The 21,782-nt window shown below is 41.8% G+C and overlaps 3 protein-coding genes across 5 annotated transcripts; 2 read left to right on the top strand and 1 right to left on the bottom strand.

Moving 5' to 3' along the window:
• Positions 1–129: 129 nt before the first annotated feature.
• LOC117827060 (inner ear-specific collagen-like) lies at positions 130–3,153 on the bottom strand. Its single transcript, XM_034703519.1, is given in 6 exon segments — positions 130–649; positions 652–1,185; positions 1,357–1,428; positions 1,564–1,653; positions 1,737–2,212; positions 3,070–3,153. Coding segments are annotated over 5 exon segments (1,500 nt in total). The 5' UTR covers positions 2,191–2,212; positions 3,070–3,153; the 3' UTR covers positions 130–299.
• Positions 3,154–5,640: 2,487 nt separating this feature from the next.
• On the top strand, positions 5,641–16,829 carry ppm1la (protein phosphatase, Mg2+/Mn2+ dependent, 1La). Of its 3 annotated transcripts, none has more exons than XM_034703527.1 (5): positions 5,641–5,680; positions 7,199–7,532; positions 12,176–12,350; positions 13,744–13,905; positions 14,166–16,829. In XM_034703527.1, exons 2-5 carry the CDS (start codon positions 7,305–7,307, stop codon positions 14,519–14,521), a joined length of 921 nt encoding a protein of 306 aa, XP_034559418.1. In that variant the 5' UTR covers positions 5,641–5,680; positions 7,199–7,304; the 3' UTR covers positions 14,522–16,829. The 3 variants fall into 3 exon arrangements, with proteins under 3 accessions (XP_034559418.1, XP_034559417.1, XP_034559416.1); XM_034703526.1 differs by lacking the exon at positions 5,641–5,680 and adding an exon at positions 6,574–6,962; XM_034703525.1 differs by lacking the exon at positions 5,641–5,680 and having other exon boundaries at positions 6,574–7,532.
• Positions 16,830–16,852: 23 nt separating this feature from the next.
• Positions 16,853–20,145, top strand: LOC117827071 (ADP-ribosylation factor-like protein 14). The gene has a single exon (XM_034703537.1). It carries the CDS (start codon positions 19,443–19,445, stop codon positions 20,046–20,048), a length of 606 nt encoding a protein of 201 aa, XP_034559428.1. The 5' UTR covers positions 16,853–19,442; the 3' UTR covers positions 20,049–20,145.
• Positions 20,146–21,782: the final 1,637 nt, after the last annotated feature.

The following is a 21,782-nucleotide window of genomic DNA, read 5'->3' as shown; positions in this document are numbered from 1 at the left end:
ATGAATCAGCATTTAGTTCTGCTGTGCATAAATAAAACTCAAGGGTCATCCATTTCATGCAAAGTCATTTTTAATGCATTGTTGCAAAGAATTGAAATGTTGTATTAAGCACTATAATGAAGTGCCATCCATTTACTAATAGAGTAAAGCAAGTAGAGCATTTGGTTTGATTAGCATGACTGCAGCAAGCAGAATTGAGCTGAATCATATTAATCCAACAGAACAGTGCAAAAGGCTGAAGGTTTCGTAGAGTCTACGAGAAGTTACAATCAGAGCTCATTCAGGTTCAAAGGTCACATTTACATGTTTTCCACAGCAGGAGGTTTGATATTTAAATCTGGGTAAAGCAGGAAGCCAGTGAAGGTGCTGTCGTCCTCACTGCTGGAGTAAACTCCATTCCAATCTCTCAGCGTCTCCAGCCACACTTGATCACCTTCAATGAGGTGCAGCAACGCAAGATTAGAAGCCTGATCGATATCTTGGCCATACAGGGAGTCCCGTGTCCGTAGCTTACGTACCCCATTAACCACTAGGGCAGCACGCACAGGTCGGTTGCGCACTGTGATGTGGTAGCTGAATAAGTAGACCCCCGGGTAGGTGACATTAAACTTGTTCAGGTTAGGGTCCCAGTGCCCCTCCCCATTATAAAAACCTTATCAAACTTGACAGGCAGACTGGGTGGAGGGAAGGACCTGCTCGGGAACAAACCCACACTAAACGCAGAGCGGATCTGCTCCACACTTTCACCTGCTGGACCTTTAGGGCCCCGAGGCCCACGCCCACCTTTAGGACCTCTCTCGCCCCTCTGTCCTGCCATCCCCCTTCCCCCTGGAGGTCCCGGTGGTCCTCTTGCACCAGTTTCCCCCCTTGCTCCGGGAGGCCCTGGCTCCCCTCTTGCTCCTTTAGCACCATCTGTTCCATTAAAGCCCGGAGGCCCCATGCCACCCCTCAGACCAGGGGGCCCACGCTCCCCTACATCACCTTTGTGGCCTGGTACACTCTCACCTGTGAATCCCTGTTCCCCTCTCTGACCCTTTGTCCCAGCTAGCCCAGGGGGACCCAAAGGCCCCTCTCTCCCAGTGCTACCCTTAGTCCCATTCAGGCCGGGCTCTCCTCTTTCTCCTGGGTCCCCTTTCAGGCCACCGAAGCCGCGTTCTCCTTTCTCTCCTCTGGGGCCTGGATCACCTGTAGCATGTGTAGTAAGACATGTTTTTTTGGATTGCTTTCATTGTCAAACAGAAATGTACATTTATATCTTTCACTGGGATTCAAACAGGTTAGCATAGTGAGTAGCTTATATGGTTTTGTTAGAGCAGACTTAAAGTTTTGAAATTAGTTCCAATAAAAATGTCACACCTCTTTCTCCTGGTTTCCCCGGGATCCCATGGGCACCAGGAACACCCATTGGTCCTTGGGGGCCTCTTTCACCTGCGGTAGTGTTGATAAATAAAGCGTAGAGAGTGACATCCAAAATTAACTTATACAGCAACAAAGGAGGGAGATACAAAGGGAGATAAATGGACACACAATCAGAAACTCTCCTGCTGTCATGCCCCGTTGTACCTATGTCGCCATTGAGTCCGTTGGACCCTGGTAGTCCTGCTGGTCCAGGAGGTCCACGGGGCCCTATATCTCCCTTTTCTCCTGGTAACCCTGGAAAGCACAGAAAATTTTAAAGAAAGACGAATACCAAGCTACAAAAGCTGATTCACCTGAAAATGATAATATTTCTTTACCTAGGGGGCCCCTCTCTCCTGCCGGTCCTGGTGATCCCTTCTCCCCCATGGGCCCCATGGGGCCTCTCTCTGGTGGGCAGCACTCACAGATGTTGAAGAAACATTCACTGTAGTCAAGTGTGAAGTTTCCTGGAGTGTTCCCAGGGGGCGCTATGGCATCAGTGTGAAAATCAGTGGGGTAGGTGTCACTGGAGTAGGTGGTGCTGTCTGTTGGGGACAGGGAGTAGGCATCCATCATGACCTCAGTTGTTTCATCTGTGTGCATACTGGACGGGGACATGGTGGTGGTGGTGGTGGTCCTCCTGAAACCTCCACCTCCACCTCCGCTCCCAGCTCGAGGTGGCTTCTTGGTGCTTTGAGGTCTGGGCCAGCGTGTGGTTCTGGCACTTGAGGTCAGCACGGCCATCAGAACAACAAGGAGAGTAGTCAGGAAGACTAGATGAGCTGGTGGCATGCTGACAGCTTGACACTAGAACCTGTATGAGAGACAGCAGAAATTATTGAAAAATAGTGAGATAATAAGATAAAATGTCTATCAATCAACCAATTTGTATTTATATAGCTCCAAATCAAACCCAAAGTCTTATCAGACACTTTACAGATGCAGACTGTACGCTTGTGAATATGAAATATAGAGGCAAAACATTAATCCACCCATGAGGAGACACTTAGCAACAGTGACACTTTTTAAAAGGAAGAAACCTAGGACATAACCAGACTCATTCTTTGACAGCCATCAAATGACAGACAAAAGGACAAAAATAACTGACAGACACATGGATTAAAAAACAAACATATAAGATGGTGAGACAAACATGGGGACAGGAATGAAGACAGACTAACAGTAAGACAGTGACTGGAAAATTGTACTCCTGTATTGTCTCTTGAGGAAGAGACACGATTACATAAAAAATCAGGGACAGACAAAAGGCTGGCAAACAGAGGGGACACCATGGAAGATGAACAAAACAGGCAAAAAGATGGAGGGCAGACAGGAAGACCATAAAAACAGGGAGACAAACTGGAAGGTAGGCAGACAAACAGAAGACAGAAAAACAGAGGGACAGACAGAACAGGCCAACAGATAGATAGTATGACAGAGGCACAGGGGGACAGACAAGGAGACAGACATAAAGGGAGACACACTGGAGCAGGACAAACAAGGGAAGAGAGGAAGACAGACCAAAAAGGGGACACACAGGAAGACAGACAAAAAAGTGGGACATACAGAAAGATAGACAGGGGGACAGATAGGAGACAGAAAAGCAGGAAGTCAGGCAGGAAGGTGTGAACGGTGTGACATCCTAGATCTTTAAAAACCATATGTTCTTACCTGATGTTGAAGATGTTGACTCTGCATTCCATCTCCTCCAGCTACTGATAGATGCAAACTGCCTCGGTCTTTATATTGTCCTAGTAGCTCCACTTCCGCACCTTTAAGCCAACGCCAAAACAAGGGGGAGAAACACAGGGGGTTATGAGGAGGTAGGTGGGCTGGCAGGAACTGATTATGTGACTCCTGAGGGATATGAAATAAAGCAGGTTGTATACAAGGCAAGACTTTATTCTTCGTGATCGGGGGATATGATTCCAGGGCTCAAAGATACACACAGCTAAGTGTTGGTGCTTTACACACAAACAGCAGAAATATAAAGTTACACACAAAGATACACGTGTACGTATGCAAACAGCACACACACACAAGCTCACACATTGTTAGTGATGAATAACATCTCATATTAGAGTAACAGAGTGCAAACCCCTTGTAGTGACCACACCATCTGGCAGAACCTCAAAGCAGAAAATGGATCAGTGTAAACCCAGCGGGAGAAGGATCAATGTCCCAAAACAGACGCTGTGGCAACACTGATCCAACCGTTCACTTCCTTGATCTTACCAAGCTTAAAGGGCCCAGTAAACCCAGTAAACTTCCCAGAAACCAAACCTGAAAGTACCCAGCCCCTCTGAACTAAGCTTTAAACTCCTCAGAACGTGTGTAAGATGTAGTTTCAGGCTCTGACATTTACTCTGAATCCTCAGTTCCTGGTAGTTTGCCAAGGTTCAACTCAAAAACGGAGGGGGGCGCAAGGGTGTTGTCAGAGGGACACCTTCAACCCTGACAAAAGAGACTGAGAAGGGCGAGGACCGGCTGAGAACAAACTGTCAAAACATCAGTGCATCTCTATATACTAGACATATATTACTGTGTACTATATCAAAATGCAGACTGACAGCAGCTGTTTGGCTGTTTATACTCAACATGAGTCCCTTAGCGCTCAAAGCTTTTTTTATTGTATAATATTTGTTTGATGTGGAGGGGGGGACCACAGGGGGATCCAGGTACAGTTTTACAGGGGCACTGGCCCCTGTTGGCCCCTCCCCAGAACCGCCACTGCAGCCAGTTTAGGCTTTTTTGCTTTTTTACAGAATATTTCCTTAATTCTGTTTTGGCCCCATCCATCCATTATCTTGACCGCTTATCCCCTCCAGAGTTCCAGGGGCTGGTGCCAATCCCAGCTGACTTTGGGCGAAAGGTAGGGTACCAACCTATCATAGAGCAAACATGGAAGACAGACAACCACTCACGCACCCACTAACACCCAGTAATACCTACGGGCAATTTAAAGTGAGTGAGCATGTTTTAGGACTGTGGGAGGAAGCCGGAATAGGCCTACCCAGAGAGAACCCAGGCATGCACGGGGAGAGCATCCTAAACTCCACACAGAAAAGGCACCTGCCCGACTGGGGACTTGAGGCAGGTACCTTCTCGCTGTGAGGTAACAGCACTACCCACTGCACCACCACTGCACCACCATGCAGCCTGTTTTGCCCCCCCTCCTCATCCAGATCCACTGTCTATTTTTAACTGCTTCTGACATTTCCTTTACTGTCTTTCTCAAATTCTGTCCATGCACTCCCAATTCTTCCAGTATTGTGAGAGAGCTGATCGTGCTACAAACCCTCTACATCTACTGGACAAACTGTAACCTTCCAGCTTTGCTGCTCTGTTTCTGCTGCCAACTCTGTGTACCTAAGCCTTTTCCTTTCATACGCCTCCTCCACTGAGTCCTCCCAAGGCACTGTCAGTTATATATAATAATCCCTCTCTGTCACTGCTTGACCAGAGCACTATGTCAGTCATCAGATTAGTGGAAACAATCTCCTGTGGCACTACAAGTTTTCCTCCGAAGCCATACCTGCATCTCCCAATCTACCTCCTTTTAGGTTTTCTGATAAGGACTGATTTGACATCTTTAACTGGAAGAACTGAGAACATTCTGAAGTGGGAGACCCACATTTCTAGAGCCTACAGGATTTCCCTCTTATCAACCTTATTAAATCTTGAATAATAGTTGTGACTCTGTAATATTCAATAGCCTTTAACAAAGAAATTTCCATTCAAATCTTCCTAGATGATGCTTATTAAGACATTTTTGTAGTCCTGAGTGAATCTCAATAAGCTTTGTACAGTACTGATCATATGAGGTGATCAGCATCTTACAAAAAACCCTGGTGCGAAAAATCCCGATAAGCAGAATCTTTTGCTGCATAAACACACACACACACACACACACACACACATATAAACACACACACACACACACACACACACACACACACACACACACACTCCCACCCACCCATACCCCCACACAATGCCAACAACTACAAAATACAAGCTACAACTGTGCCCAAATAACTATCTCTTTCAAAATCAAAATCTACCCCATAAATGTAGACTCTGCTCAAAACTGTGCCCCAGTTTTACCCGGTTATACCTCACAAGAATAACGCATGAATAGGAAATCCCATCATTGACTGTAAATGGCAGGACCGGAGTGTAATGCGACACGTAGCCTCCAGGGGGCAGTGTTCGGTCAATGAAGTTACTGCTGTACATCTTACATCCGAGCAAACGCCTGACTTACACGGACTTGATTACGGTAACCGGCAATAACAGCCTTTTTTATAATGCAATATCGGTTTTTATCTGTTCATGAGTATTTTATTTACATTTAAATTCTTCTGCATTGTATTACAGCTACTTTGTGTGTGTGTATAAGGATTCTTCTAGATTTGTATTCTGTCATGTAGATTAAGTTCTCTTGTTCATGCAGGGTTTTTGCAGAACTTTAAAATGTGTCCTGATGATTGTGATATGTTATGAAGTGTTACTTTATGTGCTTTAATACGAGTACAGTAATATGTCATATTACACTGGATGACATCATCAGTTTTTTCCGCAGCTTCAGTCATTGGTTCCAACATTTAGCTTGTCTAGCGCATGAGACTGCGGCTGCGCAGTCCTGTCGGCGGCCACTTCACCATCAAAAGCGAGCCAGTAACAAAGTTGCTTAATCTAACAATATACTTCCGGAAGAGACTTTCAAAATAAAGCCTTGCATTCACGATCATTATATACAATTTCATGTAATATATATATTATGTAATATATTATAAAAAAATATATAATATATAATGTACAACACGAGTAGAGCTTACGCTATTTTATGTTTTTTTTTTTAATATATTTTATTTGTGTTTTTTTTTTCTTTTCTTAACATATACACACTCGCACACAATAGACACAAGACACCATGAAAGATAACACATGCAGGGTGTTGCAAATCTAAGGATCCACAGCTAGTCCTCAGAGGCTAAGACATCTACAAAAGAAAGGAAGGTTCCCCCTGCTTCCAAAAGATTCCGTTGTCTTACAATTATTACTTAGTTTAAAAAACAAACAAAACTAAAGAGAACACCAACAGAAATCACACACAAAAATAACCCCATAAACGCTGTTTTATGCTTTATTATGAACATTGTCGCTACTTCCGGTCTTATTCATACTCCCTCTTGGTGCATTGACGGAGCTAAGCAATGGAGGCGTGTGTGTGTAAAATGTAATGTTATTGCGGAGACCGAATACACAGAATATCTAAAAGGAGAAACGGGGTCAACACCGGAGGAAGAAGGAACAAACGCCAAGTAATATTTCGCAGACTTTCGTCCTCCTCCTGTGATTCCCATGTCTCTCTCCGGGGTGGGTCTAACCCAAAAACACCGTCAACCAACAATGGGCTGTGGGAGCTCGGGTAGACTCGGAGAATTCTCCTGCAGCTGTTCAGAGAGCCGAGGATAGGACCAAGACATCGGACCGAGTCGATGAGGGTCGCTTGTGCGCTTTTGTGCTGCGTCTCTCGGCCCGGTGTCCGTTCACATGCGGTAATAGAGGAGAAACTTGAAGGCCTTTTCAATGTTGAAATACAGTCTTTGTCAGACATTGTGGTGGTGAATCGATTCCTTCATATTTCTGCTGAGTGGATGGAGTGAATAGTGCAAAAAAAAAAAAAAAAAAGAAGGGGGGAGAGACAGACTGCAGTTTGGTCGCGTGTGATGATAGGAGACACAATGACGCTCTTGTCTCTTCTGGGTCGGATCATGCGTTATTTTCTCCTCAGGCCTGAGACATTGTTCCTGCTCTGCATAAGTCTGGCGCTGTGGAGCTATTTCTTCCATACGGACGAGGTGAAAACCATCGTCAAGTCCAGCCGGGACGCCGTGAAGATGGTGAAAGGGAAAGTGGCGGAGATGATGCAGAATGACCGGCTGGGGGGCCTCAGTATACTGGACGCGGAGTTCTCCAAAACATGGCACTTCAAGAACAACAACGTAGCTGTGTACTCTATACAGGGCAGGAGGGATCACATGGAGGACCGCTACGAGGTCCTCACAGATATCACCAATAAGAGCCATCCGTCCATATTCGCGATATTTGACGGTCACGGTGGAGAGGTAAGCTGGGATTGGAAGGAGGGAGGGGAGGGGAGGTGAGGGGAGGGGGTTATCACAATGCTTTTGTGTTTGAAGTCATCCAGACCTGAAGACCTGCTGCTGCACAAGAGGTAACATTATGCTGGTTTATCATAGAGACTTATTCCCACAGATCCCTTATTTCCTCATGTGATTAAAGAGGATGACAAAATATTTGAAATACATCAGAGTATTTTTAGGGAATTTTAAAAGCAAAATGTCATGTTTTTAGAATAGATAGAATATAGAATAGAATAGAATTTATTGTCATTGCAACAAGTACAACGACATTGAAAGGTTCATGCCTCATTAGGTGCCATTTAAAAGAGACAAAAACAATTGATATATAAAAATGTATAAATACAGGAATAAAAAAAACCCACTGTCAGACACACACAACATACAAATCAAATCACGGAGCAGCAAAGTTCACACTTGAGGGACAAGATCACTAGAAATTCCCTCCACAGGGAGACATGTTTCTATGGTAACATACATATTTGCCCTCCTCCCCCACCACCCCTCTCCTTCATCATTGTTTTCTTTTGTGGAAACACCTTCTCCACCCTGCTGCCAATCAGGGAGGTAACATGAAATCCATCACAAAGAGAGAGAGAGAGAGAGAGAGAGAGAGAGTGTGTGTGTGTTTGTTTGTGTAAGGTTTGTCTTTCATTCCTCCGCCCCCTCTGTCTTCAAGGGTCAATGATTTCTCATGACCGCCTTTAGACCATGTGCTCCAGACGCCATCTGTCGCATCGCCACTGTCCCCTCAGAAGTTCCAGTGTATGACTCAACCCTCTGAGTGATATTTGATATTAATACTAACTGTTTTGCAGCACAGTTGTCCAGTTGTTAATTGTAGTTCCTTTCAGAAAGTTTAGACTTTAAGATTGTAAGGAACACAATGTTGACCCAAACTAGAGCCACAAAACTACTGGGAACATTACAAAGAGTAAATTGTTCCATGAACAATTCCATGTTTTATGAGCTCTAGAGCTCAATGTGTTGTCCTAACATTGCTTTATTAATCTAATGGGCAATTTAAAACAGCCACATTTTTAGTAAACTGTCACTGACAGTCAAGAAAAGCTGCAAATATTCTCATTAAAGAGGGACTGGAACAACTCAAATTTAGATTTTGCCTACAAAAGGACTTCTTTTGGTTTACTTGTTTTTACATAGCATTCAACACTGAAGCTATTCTTTAAGATGTGTTGTTTTAGCTCTATTAAATATTTTCTTTACCAATATTGACTAACTCATTCATCAAAACTGTCTTTTGAAAAGGCACACTTCAAACTCTGTGTTTGCTTAGTTAGCTTAAAGCAGAGAAAAATATAACAATTCTGTTGGTAAGTAAAAAAAAAAAAAACTAGGGCTGCATCACATGATTATATGAACTGTCAGCACAACTGCACATTATTTTCTTGAATAGATATTACTTTTTTGTGAATAAAATGTTAAAAATGTGTTTTTCTTTAGCTGAAAAGGATACCAATTTCTTGTTTTTCTCACAACACATTGACATCTGTTCAGAAAATATGATCAAATACTCAAAAGTTGAATAAATATCAACATGGTTCTCAATTGATTTAACCCTTGATATTTAATTAGTTAATGATGATTAAATTAGTTGAAATCTGTGTATTGAGCTACTGTCATAGTTAGGAGCACTGTCTATGAAACCATATGTACTGCAAGCATAACATCAATTAATACCAGAACCTTCTTTTTGTGTCTGAGGTGCCACACTTAATTCATCATTTGGATACAGACAAGTATGTAGAATTACCAGCTCTGCTTTTAAAGCTACAGCAAGAGTTTCTGTGAGTTGTATTCATTCATAGAGTAGGAGAGAACAAACAGGGAGTAGTGGTTGTTTACTGTTCTAAATCGCTCCGTCTATTCCTGTCACATAAACAAATATTCATCCTTACTCTCCATCCTGATTTCTCCCTCGTTCTTCCTCACTTTTGCTCTTTTTCTGCTGCATTTCTTTCCCCCTTATTCATAACTGTAACACTTTGTTTTCATGTTAGGGCCCTTTTTATATACAAATAGAAAGAGGTCACTCTGACATCAACCTTGGTCCGAGATATAAAATGCACACTCGGTTTCAGAGACACAGCTCCAAGTCTAAAAGGTAGCAGTAAGTCAGCGATTAATAAGTCTAATGTTAAAGCTCATTTGCAAAACTATGTTTACTGTCTAAGACTCTGAGTGCTAGAGGTTTTTGGGAAAGCCTCCTGAAAGTCTGGATATCCTTCCAAATTTATTTGAGATGTTACCAAGTCAAATATGTGCACAGACTGCTTGCTGTCTCTGGCAGGGCAGTGTGTTCTGACCTGAAAATATGCAGTGAAACTAACTCTCTCTCTCTCTCTCTCTCTCTCTCTGTCTCTCTCTCTCTCTCTCTCTCTCTCTCTCTCTCTCTCTCTCTCTGTCTCTCTCTCTCTGTCTCTCTCTCTTACTCTATCTCTCTCTCAAATTTTAAATTCAAATTCAAATAGCTTTATTGGCATGAAAGTTAAAACAGTATTGCCAAAACATAAACAAAATCACTTCAAACAATATGTACAATCACAAATAAATCAACAAGTATTACTATCCAAGCTTATTAAAGATTAATAGTATATTCAATATTTTTAAATTATAAACAGAATGAAAACAAAAGGATGATTACAGTGTTAATAATAGAGAATAGGGTTAGAATCTCTGTGGTGTGTGTATGTACAGGTCTGATTAGATAATGGTGCAGGAATGTTCTCTCTCTCTCTCTCTCTCTCTCTCTCTCTCTCTCTCTCTCTCTCTCACTCTCTCTCTCTCTCTCTCTCTCTCTCTCTCTTTCCCTCTCTCTATCTATTTTTTTTTATCAAGGCAGTGAGCTATGACCCAGAATTATGAAAGTCAGCACAAGCCACTTCTCCTCTTTTAACATGATTTACTGACACCATCCACTGTAGACTCAGGAACTTTAACTGGCTTTCATACTCTGCTGTGTGAAATTGAATTTATTGACACGTGCTAACTCAAATGGCAAATAAGATTTAACAAAGCAGAAATAGCCCAAAAGAGATCCACTATACAGATTATTGAACTTTTGGTCCAATCATACACTTACTCAGAAAATATTTGACTCATTTATGGAGCCATTAACAGCTCCTGGGTTGGCATTTTCCAGTTTTTACGGCTAATGGAAATTTACACTTGAAGCTTTTTTTTCTGATCAAGCCTCACTGAGGGCCTCTCTCCAATTAAAATAATGAGTGACTACACTCATACAGGAAGCATGGAGAGAGAGGGGGAGGGGGCAGCAGAGAGAGATGGCTTCACTCATGATTATTGAAAATATTATAATCTCTTTTAAAAAAAATGAAATCATATTATTCACTGAAAATAAAATTAATTATCTTAACTCTGGAATTGTTAGTATAGTAGAGTCACTTATATTAATAAAACACACATGACTTCACACTAAGTCTGTAGAACCAGCTCATCAGAACATTATAAAGATGAGATGACCCAAAGTGCCCTGATTTCCATAGGAACCATGAATATGATATATGCACTCTCTTTCTCCTCGGACATTAAGATAGTATAAATTTTCCCCTTTTTATATGTGATTTTACGGTATTAGCATAATGGAAATCTTGGCATAGATAATGAGAGAAGAAGCAGATGAGTAAGGGCAGAAGGAGGAGGAGAGAGAGAAGGAAAAGGAGGAGGTCGTTAAATAATTCAGTGCAGAGCACCTGCTGTTTGAAAGAAAACTACACATTCAAAGCTGTATGTTCCATATATTGACTCTGGATATTAACGTCATTGTATTTTTAGATAACCCTGAGGATAGATGCTTGAGCTGGAATATGAGGAAATATGTTAAAAATAAAGACAGTATAAAGAGTAAGATTATTTTTCTGCTTATTTAGTAGAAGATAAAAGCACAAAACAACTCTTGTACATAGTAAAACGTGCTGTAAATAACTTATTATATCTTACATTCATAGAACTATGCACACCTTATAAAGTTCTGACCTGCATGTTAGGAAATTGATGCATATTTATTTACCCATCAGAGATGAGGAACAGAAGCATGTACTGTATTTTGAGTGGCATTTTTGGCCACCTGACAATCTTAACCTCGCCTTTTTGGCTCAGTTTTAGTGTCCACCAATCCCTGACGACAAATATGGCTTTTTATTTTATAAATGGCTGACTGTGTTCCCCTAGCTAGTTGCTAACTGTGCCTGTCTGCCATTAACTTTGAGGCCAAAAAAGTCAGCCCATTAATCAGAACTGTTTATGCCAAAAACAGCTGCAAAGTGCTGGAAAGTGTGGAGAGAGTGAAACAAAACAATAAGAGCATCCCTTACTGTTTTACCATTAGATTAGATTAAAGAACTTAAGAATGCCACCAGATGCCTACTTTGGGAAATATAAATGAAATATTATTGTGTATAAGTGTATCAAACAAGCAGTAAGGTTTCCAGCCATTGTCCATGTATCACTGACCTAACACTGAGCGTTACTTTATATTTCTATGCTGGTTTGGAATCATTGATGCCCAATCCGCTCAGTACTTTGTCTGTACTTATCTCTTTGCCCCCCTCCTCTCCGTGTCTCAGGCTGCAGCTGACTATGTGAAGGCCCACCTGCCTGACTCACTGAAGCAGCAGCTGCAGGGCTTTGAGAGAGAGAAGAGAGAGAGTGCTCTCTCTTACGCCAACATCCTCGAGCAACGCATCCTGTCCGTGGATCGTGAGATGCTGGACAAGCTCTCTGCCAATCATGATGAAGCAGGTCAGGAGGAGGGGAGGGAATTTATATGTGTGCTTGTTTTACGCCCAGCCTGAGACAGGTATACTCATATGCATAATAGTGTGTCATTGGGTGACAGTTTACTAAGCAACAGATAAGGAGTTTCCAAATTAGACACTAATAAATATTCATGGGAAAGCTGGGTGAGAGTTTCAGGAGCTGAGAACAAATAGCTGGGATATACTGTGACAAAATACTAGAAAAAATGTGAGTAATTTTTTTACTTCAGCGCATTAGGTGTTAAATCTAAATTAGATTTTGAAATTTGACATGATGTATGTATGACAGGTGATTGCTTGATTATTCTGGGCTTTCATTAAACTATCTCAGCTGACAATCGTCATTTTGACAATGATATTTTGGTCACAAAAACATCAAAAGTCTATCTGTTCCTTTTTTTTTTTGCAGCCCAAAACATCAAGCACACAAACAATTATGTTGAAAATTATAGCAAATTTAACTTTAACAGTTTTAGTCAATTTGAATCCAAACCTCAACCTTTGCATGAATCAACCTGCGCTCCCCGTTTTGTCAAACACTGTTAAGATTATACCTTCATCCATCATTCACCGGCTCTTTACCACACACAGCACAGCTATCAAATGTATCATATCTCATTCACACAATGTTTGTAATAGGACTGTTTTGTAACATTATATTGTTGAACAATCTCATTTGTGCAGCTGGTACTCTTTCCACTGATGCAGAATACAGAGCTACACTCTACATTGATCAGTTGGTGGCATTTGATACGACTAATGTCAAAAAAGAAAAACAGATTTCCCTCCATTTTTTATCATATTGTTCCTCCATCTGGAATTGTCAGTCCTCTCTCCATGGGACATTTAATTGGTTTGAACACAATAAAATGCTTTACTATCGGTGAAAAGGTCGAATATATAATCAAGTAAAAGGCACTCTTCTATAACTAACTTTATATTATTTTCTGCAAACTCTATTGAATTTAAAGCTCAAACTTTCCAAAGTGTCATCATCATAGGTTTCTGTAGATAACTTTCAGCCCTGTAGTTTGAAACTTAAACATCACTGTATTTTTTTAAATTAAGTGGAACATCAATATCAGTCTCCTTGTAGCAGACATGATCATACAAGTTTACCCAAGCTACATTTCATATTGAAAAAGCTTTCTCTTAGTTTCTTTATGAGCTATCAAAAGTCACCTGTATTTTGTTTAGTGTATTGCACAAGCTGTATTTGTAAGTATCTATTAGGGCAGTGTGAAAATAAAGCTTCCGACTCCTCAAGGTGTTGAAAGTGAGCATGCAACCAGATTTGACAGAGGATTGTCAGACCGTTGTGATCATTCACAAACAGCTTTCTCAGCTTTTACTCTTTTTCTTCTCCCTTCTTTTAGGAACGACATGTCTGGTAGCATTACTGTCGGACAGAGAACTCACTGTGGCAAACGTCGGCGACTCTCGTGGCGTGTTGTGTGACAAAGATGGGAACGCCGTTGCACTTTCACATGACCACAAGCCGTATCAACTTAAAGAGAGGAAGAGGATCAAGAGGGCAGGTATATGATCAGAGAAGCAGCCCTTAATAGTGAAGTACAATCTGAGTGGACCTTCTTTCAGTCTTGTGTGGCTGTTTTAAGTGTCCTTGGTCTCCATCTGGAGGTGTGTTTAGGGACAGCGTTGTGTTAAACAAAGCACATGGCCAGTTGTTGTAAAGATTATATTTGGATTATAAAGGGATCTTGATAGTAGCCCAAGTGTGTGTTTTTTGGTCATTAATAGAACAACAGACTTAAATGTTTTCATTCTCTGCTCCCAGGAGGCTTCATCAGTTTTAATGGATCCTGGAGAGTCCAGGGGATCCTGGCTATGTCCCGCTCTCTAGGAGACTACCCACTGAAGAACCTCAACGTGGTCATCCCTGATCCTGACATCATGACCTTTGACCTGGACAAACTGCAGCCAGAGTTCATGATCCTGGCATCGGATGGCCTGTGGGACGCTTTCAGCAACGAGGAGGCCGTCCGGTTCGTCCGCGAGCGTCTCGATGAGCCTCACTTTGGCGCCAAGAGCATTGTCCTGCAGTCCTTCTACCGCGGCTGCCCTGACAACATCACGGTCATGGTGGTGAAGTTCAAAAGTGGAGCTGGGGGGAGTAGCAAGACAGGGGCATAGGTCAGGGCCAGATTTAGGGCTAAATGATTTGTCTTGTTTTCCCTCATCTCCTTGATGAAGCAGCAAGTGTGAAATCACAGGAGGAGTGGAGAAAATTGCAGACACAGATCTGAGCACACATAAAGATAAACACATGCAAAAACTAAAAAAAAAAGCTTTGTTTATATGTTTCTGATTGAAACGAGGGCATTTAAACATAACACATATCTCATAACCATCTGCTAACATAATGAAAATGCTATAATACTGACTAAACAGTTGAGATGCATGAAAAGAAGCCAACCAGACATCAAACAGAGGATTTTCTCTGAACCAGCACACATTCAACTGTGATTGATTTACTACTGTTTACTGTAGATGCACATGAATGGTACAGCTCCACTGGAGGCTTCTTCAGAGGAGGCTTCAACTAGTGCCTACTCAACAATTACTGTGCAACTGCAGGAAGCTACTGAAAATGTGCGTGTGAGAAATAAACAATCTGCCTGCTTGCTGCATTTTGACACAACTCTCTCAAGTGTTGTATGCATCTGTTTTGACCTAGAAAATGTGGTCAATTGTAAAAAGACTCCAGTGGATCCATACCCTTAATTTTGTTGAAGTAATGCTACAACTAAAATCTCACCATAGAGTATCAAACTCCCGCTGTTAGCTGTTATTTGCTAGTAGTTTCACCCTCTGGCTGCAATCGTCTTATATTTATTAGCTGTAGCAGCGTGCACTGATCAAAGCAGCTTAAATATTGAGTCAAACAGCAGGAGCACTGATTGTTCGCCTGCTATACATAGGGAGAAGTCAACCAATCATGGCTCCAAACTGCTGCTCAAGTGGCAAGCTGGTTACACCTCCTTAGGTGGTTAAACGGCCCTTAAAGTGAACACATTTTGTTTTGGAGGGGAAAAAAATAATTCAGAGATTCAATTTTAAAACTTCTGTGAGGGTTTTTTTTAGCTGAAAAAATACTAATATGTACAGGACAAGATCAAGAAAGAGACAAGAGATATCAGTTTTTCCATAGGGGGGCGCTACTGTCACAAACTGAACGTTCCTCACAAGAGCTTTAAGATAATAGACACATAAGAGGGCAGCAGAAATTGACTTATGGAGGCCCTCATCAGTCATTCACATCCTCAATGTGTTTGGCGAGATTTTTGCCATAATATTGCTGAATGCAACCGATTACATTTATATCCTTTGTTTTATTTTTGCACTAGGGATGCCTGTCACTGTAATTAGCTACTTGGCTGCTATCAATCAGTAAGCTTGAAGTTCCTCAGGCTAGCCAGAATGCCACCAGAGAGTGGTCTGATGAGTTTTTATTGATATTTACAGTTTTGCTTTATTATAAAGAGTCTGTTTTTATTTTCAGAAATGGCAACAAACTAAAGCAACAGCCACTCTTATCTTGCTGCTTGTAAATTCAAACCCTCAAGTGTGCAGACGTTTTGTGATGCTCAGAGAAGAGATTTAAAGTTAAGTTTTACTTCAACACATAACACATACACACTAAAGGCACTAACAGTTATGAAAAATGCACTTTTCAGAGGTTTATTTTTTGGAATGGTAAATTATTACATATCAGCCATTGTAAACTCTTTATCCTCAGTAAAGGGGGGGGGGGTCATATCTGTTGAACATGACGTTCACCTCTTGGTACTGTAATCTTTAGGTATTATGTAGACTATTCCATCAGAGTTGTTTTACTCCATGTGTAACAGGGCATGTGCTTTGGCTTATCCACGTTCATGAAGTCCATTCAGTGAGCTAACTTATCGTGTACTCTGGTGACCTTTGACCTGGGATGCACAGGAAACGGCTGAAGTAGACGTTCACAGCTCCATGAGAAAATAAAAGATGACCCAACATGAACTGAACAGCAGCAGCCTGAATGCTCGTAGCCTGATATTCAAAATGCTTGTAAAGCAATACAACAAGTGTCGGTCAGCGACAGTCTGTTGTGGAAAGTTCACAGCAAAGCTGACTTGATTTACTACTGTTTTATGTTTGACTACTGTTTACCACTGTGTTTCACTGTCTTTTCATCAGTTGTCAGAAGCCTTTTTTGAATTAACTGTTTACCTAATGCCTTATTTATTTAGTTTTTTATTTTGATAAGTCTGGTGCATTGCCAGGACAAACAATTTTTTTGTCCTTCTGTACATGAGCGGAAGTTTACAATAAATTACATCCATCACTTTAATTTAAGTCAGTCCATTATTCACACATGGTGAGCTGATGCTCAGTGTAAAACAATATGTACATAAAACTGTATGTAAACTATCAGTATTAAACAAACTTCCATCTTAAATCGATTGTTGCTTGTTTTTATGATCTTAAGGGCCTGACTTTTAGAACATGTCTGATATTAACTGTGCACCAAATTGGTACAGTCACAAAACACACCCACATTTGGTTTACAGCTTAATTTCGAATGGCCTGAATTCTGAACAATTCCTTTGTACTGCATTGCCACACCTTCACGTTCTGCTGAAGACCTCACCAGCAATGTACTTTCAGGTGCATTGTTCAGGGGTGTGACTCAAAAAAGAGGTAAGCAATGTTCTTTTCATCATCTTTCTATTACCTTTCAAGTAAATTAACTCATTCGATCTTCAATGATGATGAAAAATGTTGAGGTGAGAACAGAGACAGACATTGGGGGGAAAACACGTGACGTCTTCCGAGTGTAAATGGGACGCCTCTATCTCACCACAAATAACTTTCCATGCCTGCAAAGGTAACTGAATCCGACTCCAGCCGTCAGGAGGGGCGCGGACAGCTCGGAAGCCAAGTTTCGTGACAGTCTGCAACAGGTGGCGAGACCAGAATAACTGGGACATGGACTCATACAAATACCAAGAGCCTTGTCACTACTGACAGGAGTCTAATAACCATAAAGACAACTGCGTCAGTCTGCACAGTTGCGGGAACTCTCCCCCCTTTAATCTTGGATTTGGCACTTTATAAGTGAGACAAGTGTGCACAGGCCCAACAGAAGAAACTTGTCTTTCAGCCAAGTCAGAGAGAAGCAAAACTTGGAGATTTTTTTTACAAGAAAATAAGTAATTTTGGAATCAAAGGTGCAAGATGGGACAACATAGCTCCAAATCCTCCATGGAGGCACGGGTGATTTTCCAGCGCGATGGCGCAGATGGCATGTATCAGAAGACGGACGTGTGTTCCACTCCAGCCTCTGCTGTCCGCTTTCAGAAAAGGGTGAACAACCAACTTCACTCGTCCAACCGCTCACTGGAGAAATCAGCACTCCATTCCTGGTCCCAAAGCCGCCGTGATTCTGGGGGGCTGGTGTACGTGATGGATAACCCCACTGGCGGTGTGTGGGTAAAGCCAGAAGAAAAATGGACAAGAACATGACACAGAAATACAATCTTCAGGAGAAAAGCCAATAAATTCATCGTGGGAACTAAGTCAAGCGCTTCTTGACTGGATGATTTCCTTGAGGTTTGGCATTTTCCGCGCAGCAGGATGTTTTTGGGTCTCTGCGCGCAAAGGTGCGCGTCTGTAGCGCCTCCTTATGCATTGTGCGGACTCCAGGTGTATTCAAATCGTCTCACAGACACTGCGGGGAAGATGGCTGGACTGATCGCTGAAATTTATTGATTTAGTCTACATGGGACGTTCAAAAATTCAGTCCAACTGCTGAAGGGGAATTACATGAGGTGGAGTTTGCGTCATGCGCACCGAAACGATGTGCTTTGGAAATGCCTAGTTTCCAACATTTTTGTAACTTATATTTTTTTATTGAGAATAAATACTCCAAACTCTCAGAGTTTGTGGAGTAGATAAAGGGAGAGCTTTGGTGTAGTCAATGCAAAGAGCTACTTTTGGATGCAAACGCATTTTGATACCACCTCACATTTGTTATTTGAATCAACCAGTCTGGTTTGTCAACAGAGTTCAGTTTAGCCAACTGTGTCATGGTGTATCTTTCAATGGCTGACCAAGTCTTATTTATCCATTTACATTTACTTTTTTTCTTTTATTCATATTCTTCATTAGAATTATATGGTGTATTTTATACCACATCACAGAGGGGTTTTTGAATTTTTTATTGATTTATTAATGAGCACTTGAATATGAAGGAGTGGAACTATAAGTTCGCCCACCCGAAGATTCTAGACTATTTATGTTATTTTAAGAATGTTTGTCCAGAAATGGATAATTGAGTGGAGTCAAATCAGCATAACATTTTGGTTTTGTTGTTTTATGAGCCATGAAAAGTTTCAGGAAGTCAGGTGAGAGTGATGTAGCATCTCAGTGGTTACAACTTGAAGTTTTACATTTTTATCAAGAGAATGTCACAGAGGGACTGTGTTGAATGTTTCAAATGTACGTTGAAATGAATGATTTGGGGGCTGTATGAAGGAGGATAATGGTGGTTCAAGGTTGATAAACTGCATTATTTTTATTCGCAAATAAAGTCTGGGTACTCTTACTTCTTTTTACCTGCAAATTTTGTCCAATGCAGATATGGCCCTTAAAAAATGTATTGTTTTCTTTGAATTCTTTGAAATTTCGATGTTTGTTATCAGTAGAAATGCATCGCGCCTATGAGGGTCCTAATAAGAGCAGCTATAGTGACAGAATGTCTCCCTGTGAACTAAGAATAACAATTTATGACCCATGCATGACAAGATGAGAACCCTGTCACAGTAAAATAATGTTGGTCTAATCTGTCTGTAACTGTTTTATACAGCCATTATAAAAAGGGATCATCTCTGGTTGGTACAAACTTTGCCCCCTTTGTATGGCGCCTTATCAGTAATAGAGTTACAGTCAGCATGGAGTTAATGGGTCATCTATTAAACCTCGGTCCACGCACTCAGCTAACACTGCGTCAGAAAAGAGGAAGACGTGCCTTTCTCTCCTCAGTTGACCGTCTTTACTGCTCCAAATTATCATGGGGCTGCGAGGATCTAAACTACCAGAAGCCCATGTTCTACTTCTGGGCCTGGACAACGCTGGGAAATCAACTCTCCTCTACAAACTTAGGCATAACGCGTGTGTCAGCACCGTCCCTACCGTAGGCTTCAACGTTGAAATGCTAGAGGCGAAAAAGAACCGTAAGAACATCGCAGTGACTTTGTGGGACGTCGGTGGACAGGTCAAGATGCGCGAGCACTGGAAGAGTTTCCACCAGGACGCAGCAGCTGTAGTGTTTGTGGTGGACAGCTCGGACAGGGCGCGCGTGGAGGAGGCGCGCAGAGAACTTGAGGGCACCCTGAGGAGCGAGCAGCTAAGGGGCCGTCCGTTGATTCTTATTGCCAACAAACAGGACGTGAACGGAGCTCTGACGGCCACCGAGATGAAAGACACGTTTCACATGAGGAGGATCTGCTCGGGACGAGATTGGTATGTTCAGCCTTGTTCTGCATCGACGGGATTTGGAGTTGAAGAGGCCTTCAGTCGCGTGGTGCAGCTGGCCAAACTCCCATCAGACTCTGGGGCGATGAAGGAAAACATTAAGGACACAGTGCACTACCTCAAAGTGAGCAGAAAACGTTGAGTTTAATTTATATGAGGTGTTATTTACAAACCATTGGCAATATCACAAATGGTATTTGAAATACATTCTTAATTTCTTACTGTTTATAAAACAATAAATCACGTATTAAGTAACCATTTGATCAAGACTGCACATTTCTTTTATGCTCATATTCAGTGTCTGAGTTTGTACATACTTGTGGATACTACAGAGAACAGAATACACCATGAAGTAAGTCAATTACTGTGCATCGAACCACTACTGAGTAAAAAGCATATAATTTACGGTGGAAGGGATTGTATCGCCGTGCAGCTTATATGCATATCTTCTTTCAATTATTAAACAGAACCTGATGATATCACACAGCTAGGGGCGCTGACACCATTACGCCTAGGGTTGAAGGAGATGGTTACTGATACAGCATCAGTATCAACGAGATAAAAACAAGAGCATATGGGGTTTGGAAATAGATACTAACCCAGTAATTCTCAGCTTTTAATTTATTTTGTGCTTTCCTTTTGATCATCAATGTTTTAGTTAATATCCTTGTTGGATACATCATTATGATTTCTAAGGCTCATTGATAATCCATTGTGCATACTGAATTGTGACATCAGTTTTTCGTGTTATTTCTATTTCAAGCCTGATTAATTACAGAGCACATGCTGGATAACCAACACAAAATAAAGAGGACTTTCCTCGACCCGGCAAGCTGAAATATGTTAACTTTTTACTTCTGATTTATGACCTATTGGACTACTTAAGATTACTGTTTAACTCACTCAAAGTCATCAATAAAGTGTTTCTAACATTAAGCAGTGACATTCCTCGGAAAGAAAGGTCATCACAGAAGAAAAACGGTCAATAGAATCTTTACAGAGGCACAGAGTTCCGTAAGGGTAAGTTCCTGACAACACCCAGAGTTTCATGTCTGCTGTAAATGATATAAAATACAATCTCATGCCTAATCTTAAATAGGTTTAGATAGGCCATGGTTAATCCAGCCGTCTTGTCATGTAGCTTGTCCCATGTTCGACTCCGACCGTTCTCTTCTCATATCCCGGACTGTCTCCTCGTATGTCGGCAGGCGTTTGCACTCCTCGTATGTGGGCAGCTGAGCAGCAGGACCCGGATCCATGGATCCATCCGGCATGCAGCTCTCCACCAGCGGCTCCTGTGATGTGGCAGCAGCTGGGTGCCCGCTGGGAGGAGGCGGGGAGAGCTGCCTGGTCCTTGAACACAACATTCGCTGGACAAAGTATCCCACAGCAAAGAGAAGCAGCATTATAAGCACTCCGGAAAGTTTTCGGGTGACCATTGCGATGTTGTAGTAGGTGTTGTCCACGAATTGTTTGCAACAGGTGACGGCGCTGGTGTCGTTCCCCTGTGCGCAACACACTTGGTCATCCCGACAGAGGTCCTGTCCGCATTTTTTAATTGAAAAAACAACCGTGCGAGCAAGAAAACAGACGGTGAGCGCGGTCAGCATTTGACATCTGTAGAGAGACATCGCGGATGAGTTTGGTCGAAAAAATATCCGGTAAAGCTTTGCGCAATGAGAGCAAGGCGAGCCGAGTCACTTGTGGACAATACGTTGGAAAATGCTTTGATTGAAACGCTGACGCGTCACGAACGCACCACATGCCCAGAGAATACAAAATCGAAAAACAACCCAGAATGAACTATTCAAAGAATACTGTAGACCTACACAAGTTAACGCACTGAACAAGTTAGCATTAGTTTTTTAAGTTTGAT

Source organism: Notolabrus celidotus, chromosome 15 (assembly GCF_009762535.1).
Source record: "Notolabrus celidotus isolate fNotCel1 chromosome 15, fNotCel1.pri, whole genome shotgun sequence".
NCBI lineage: Eukaryota > Metazoa > Chordata > Actinopteri > Labriformes > Labridae > Notolabrus > Notolabrus celidotus.
This window is presented reverse-complemented; position numbering and strand designations above follow the sequence as displayed.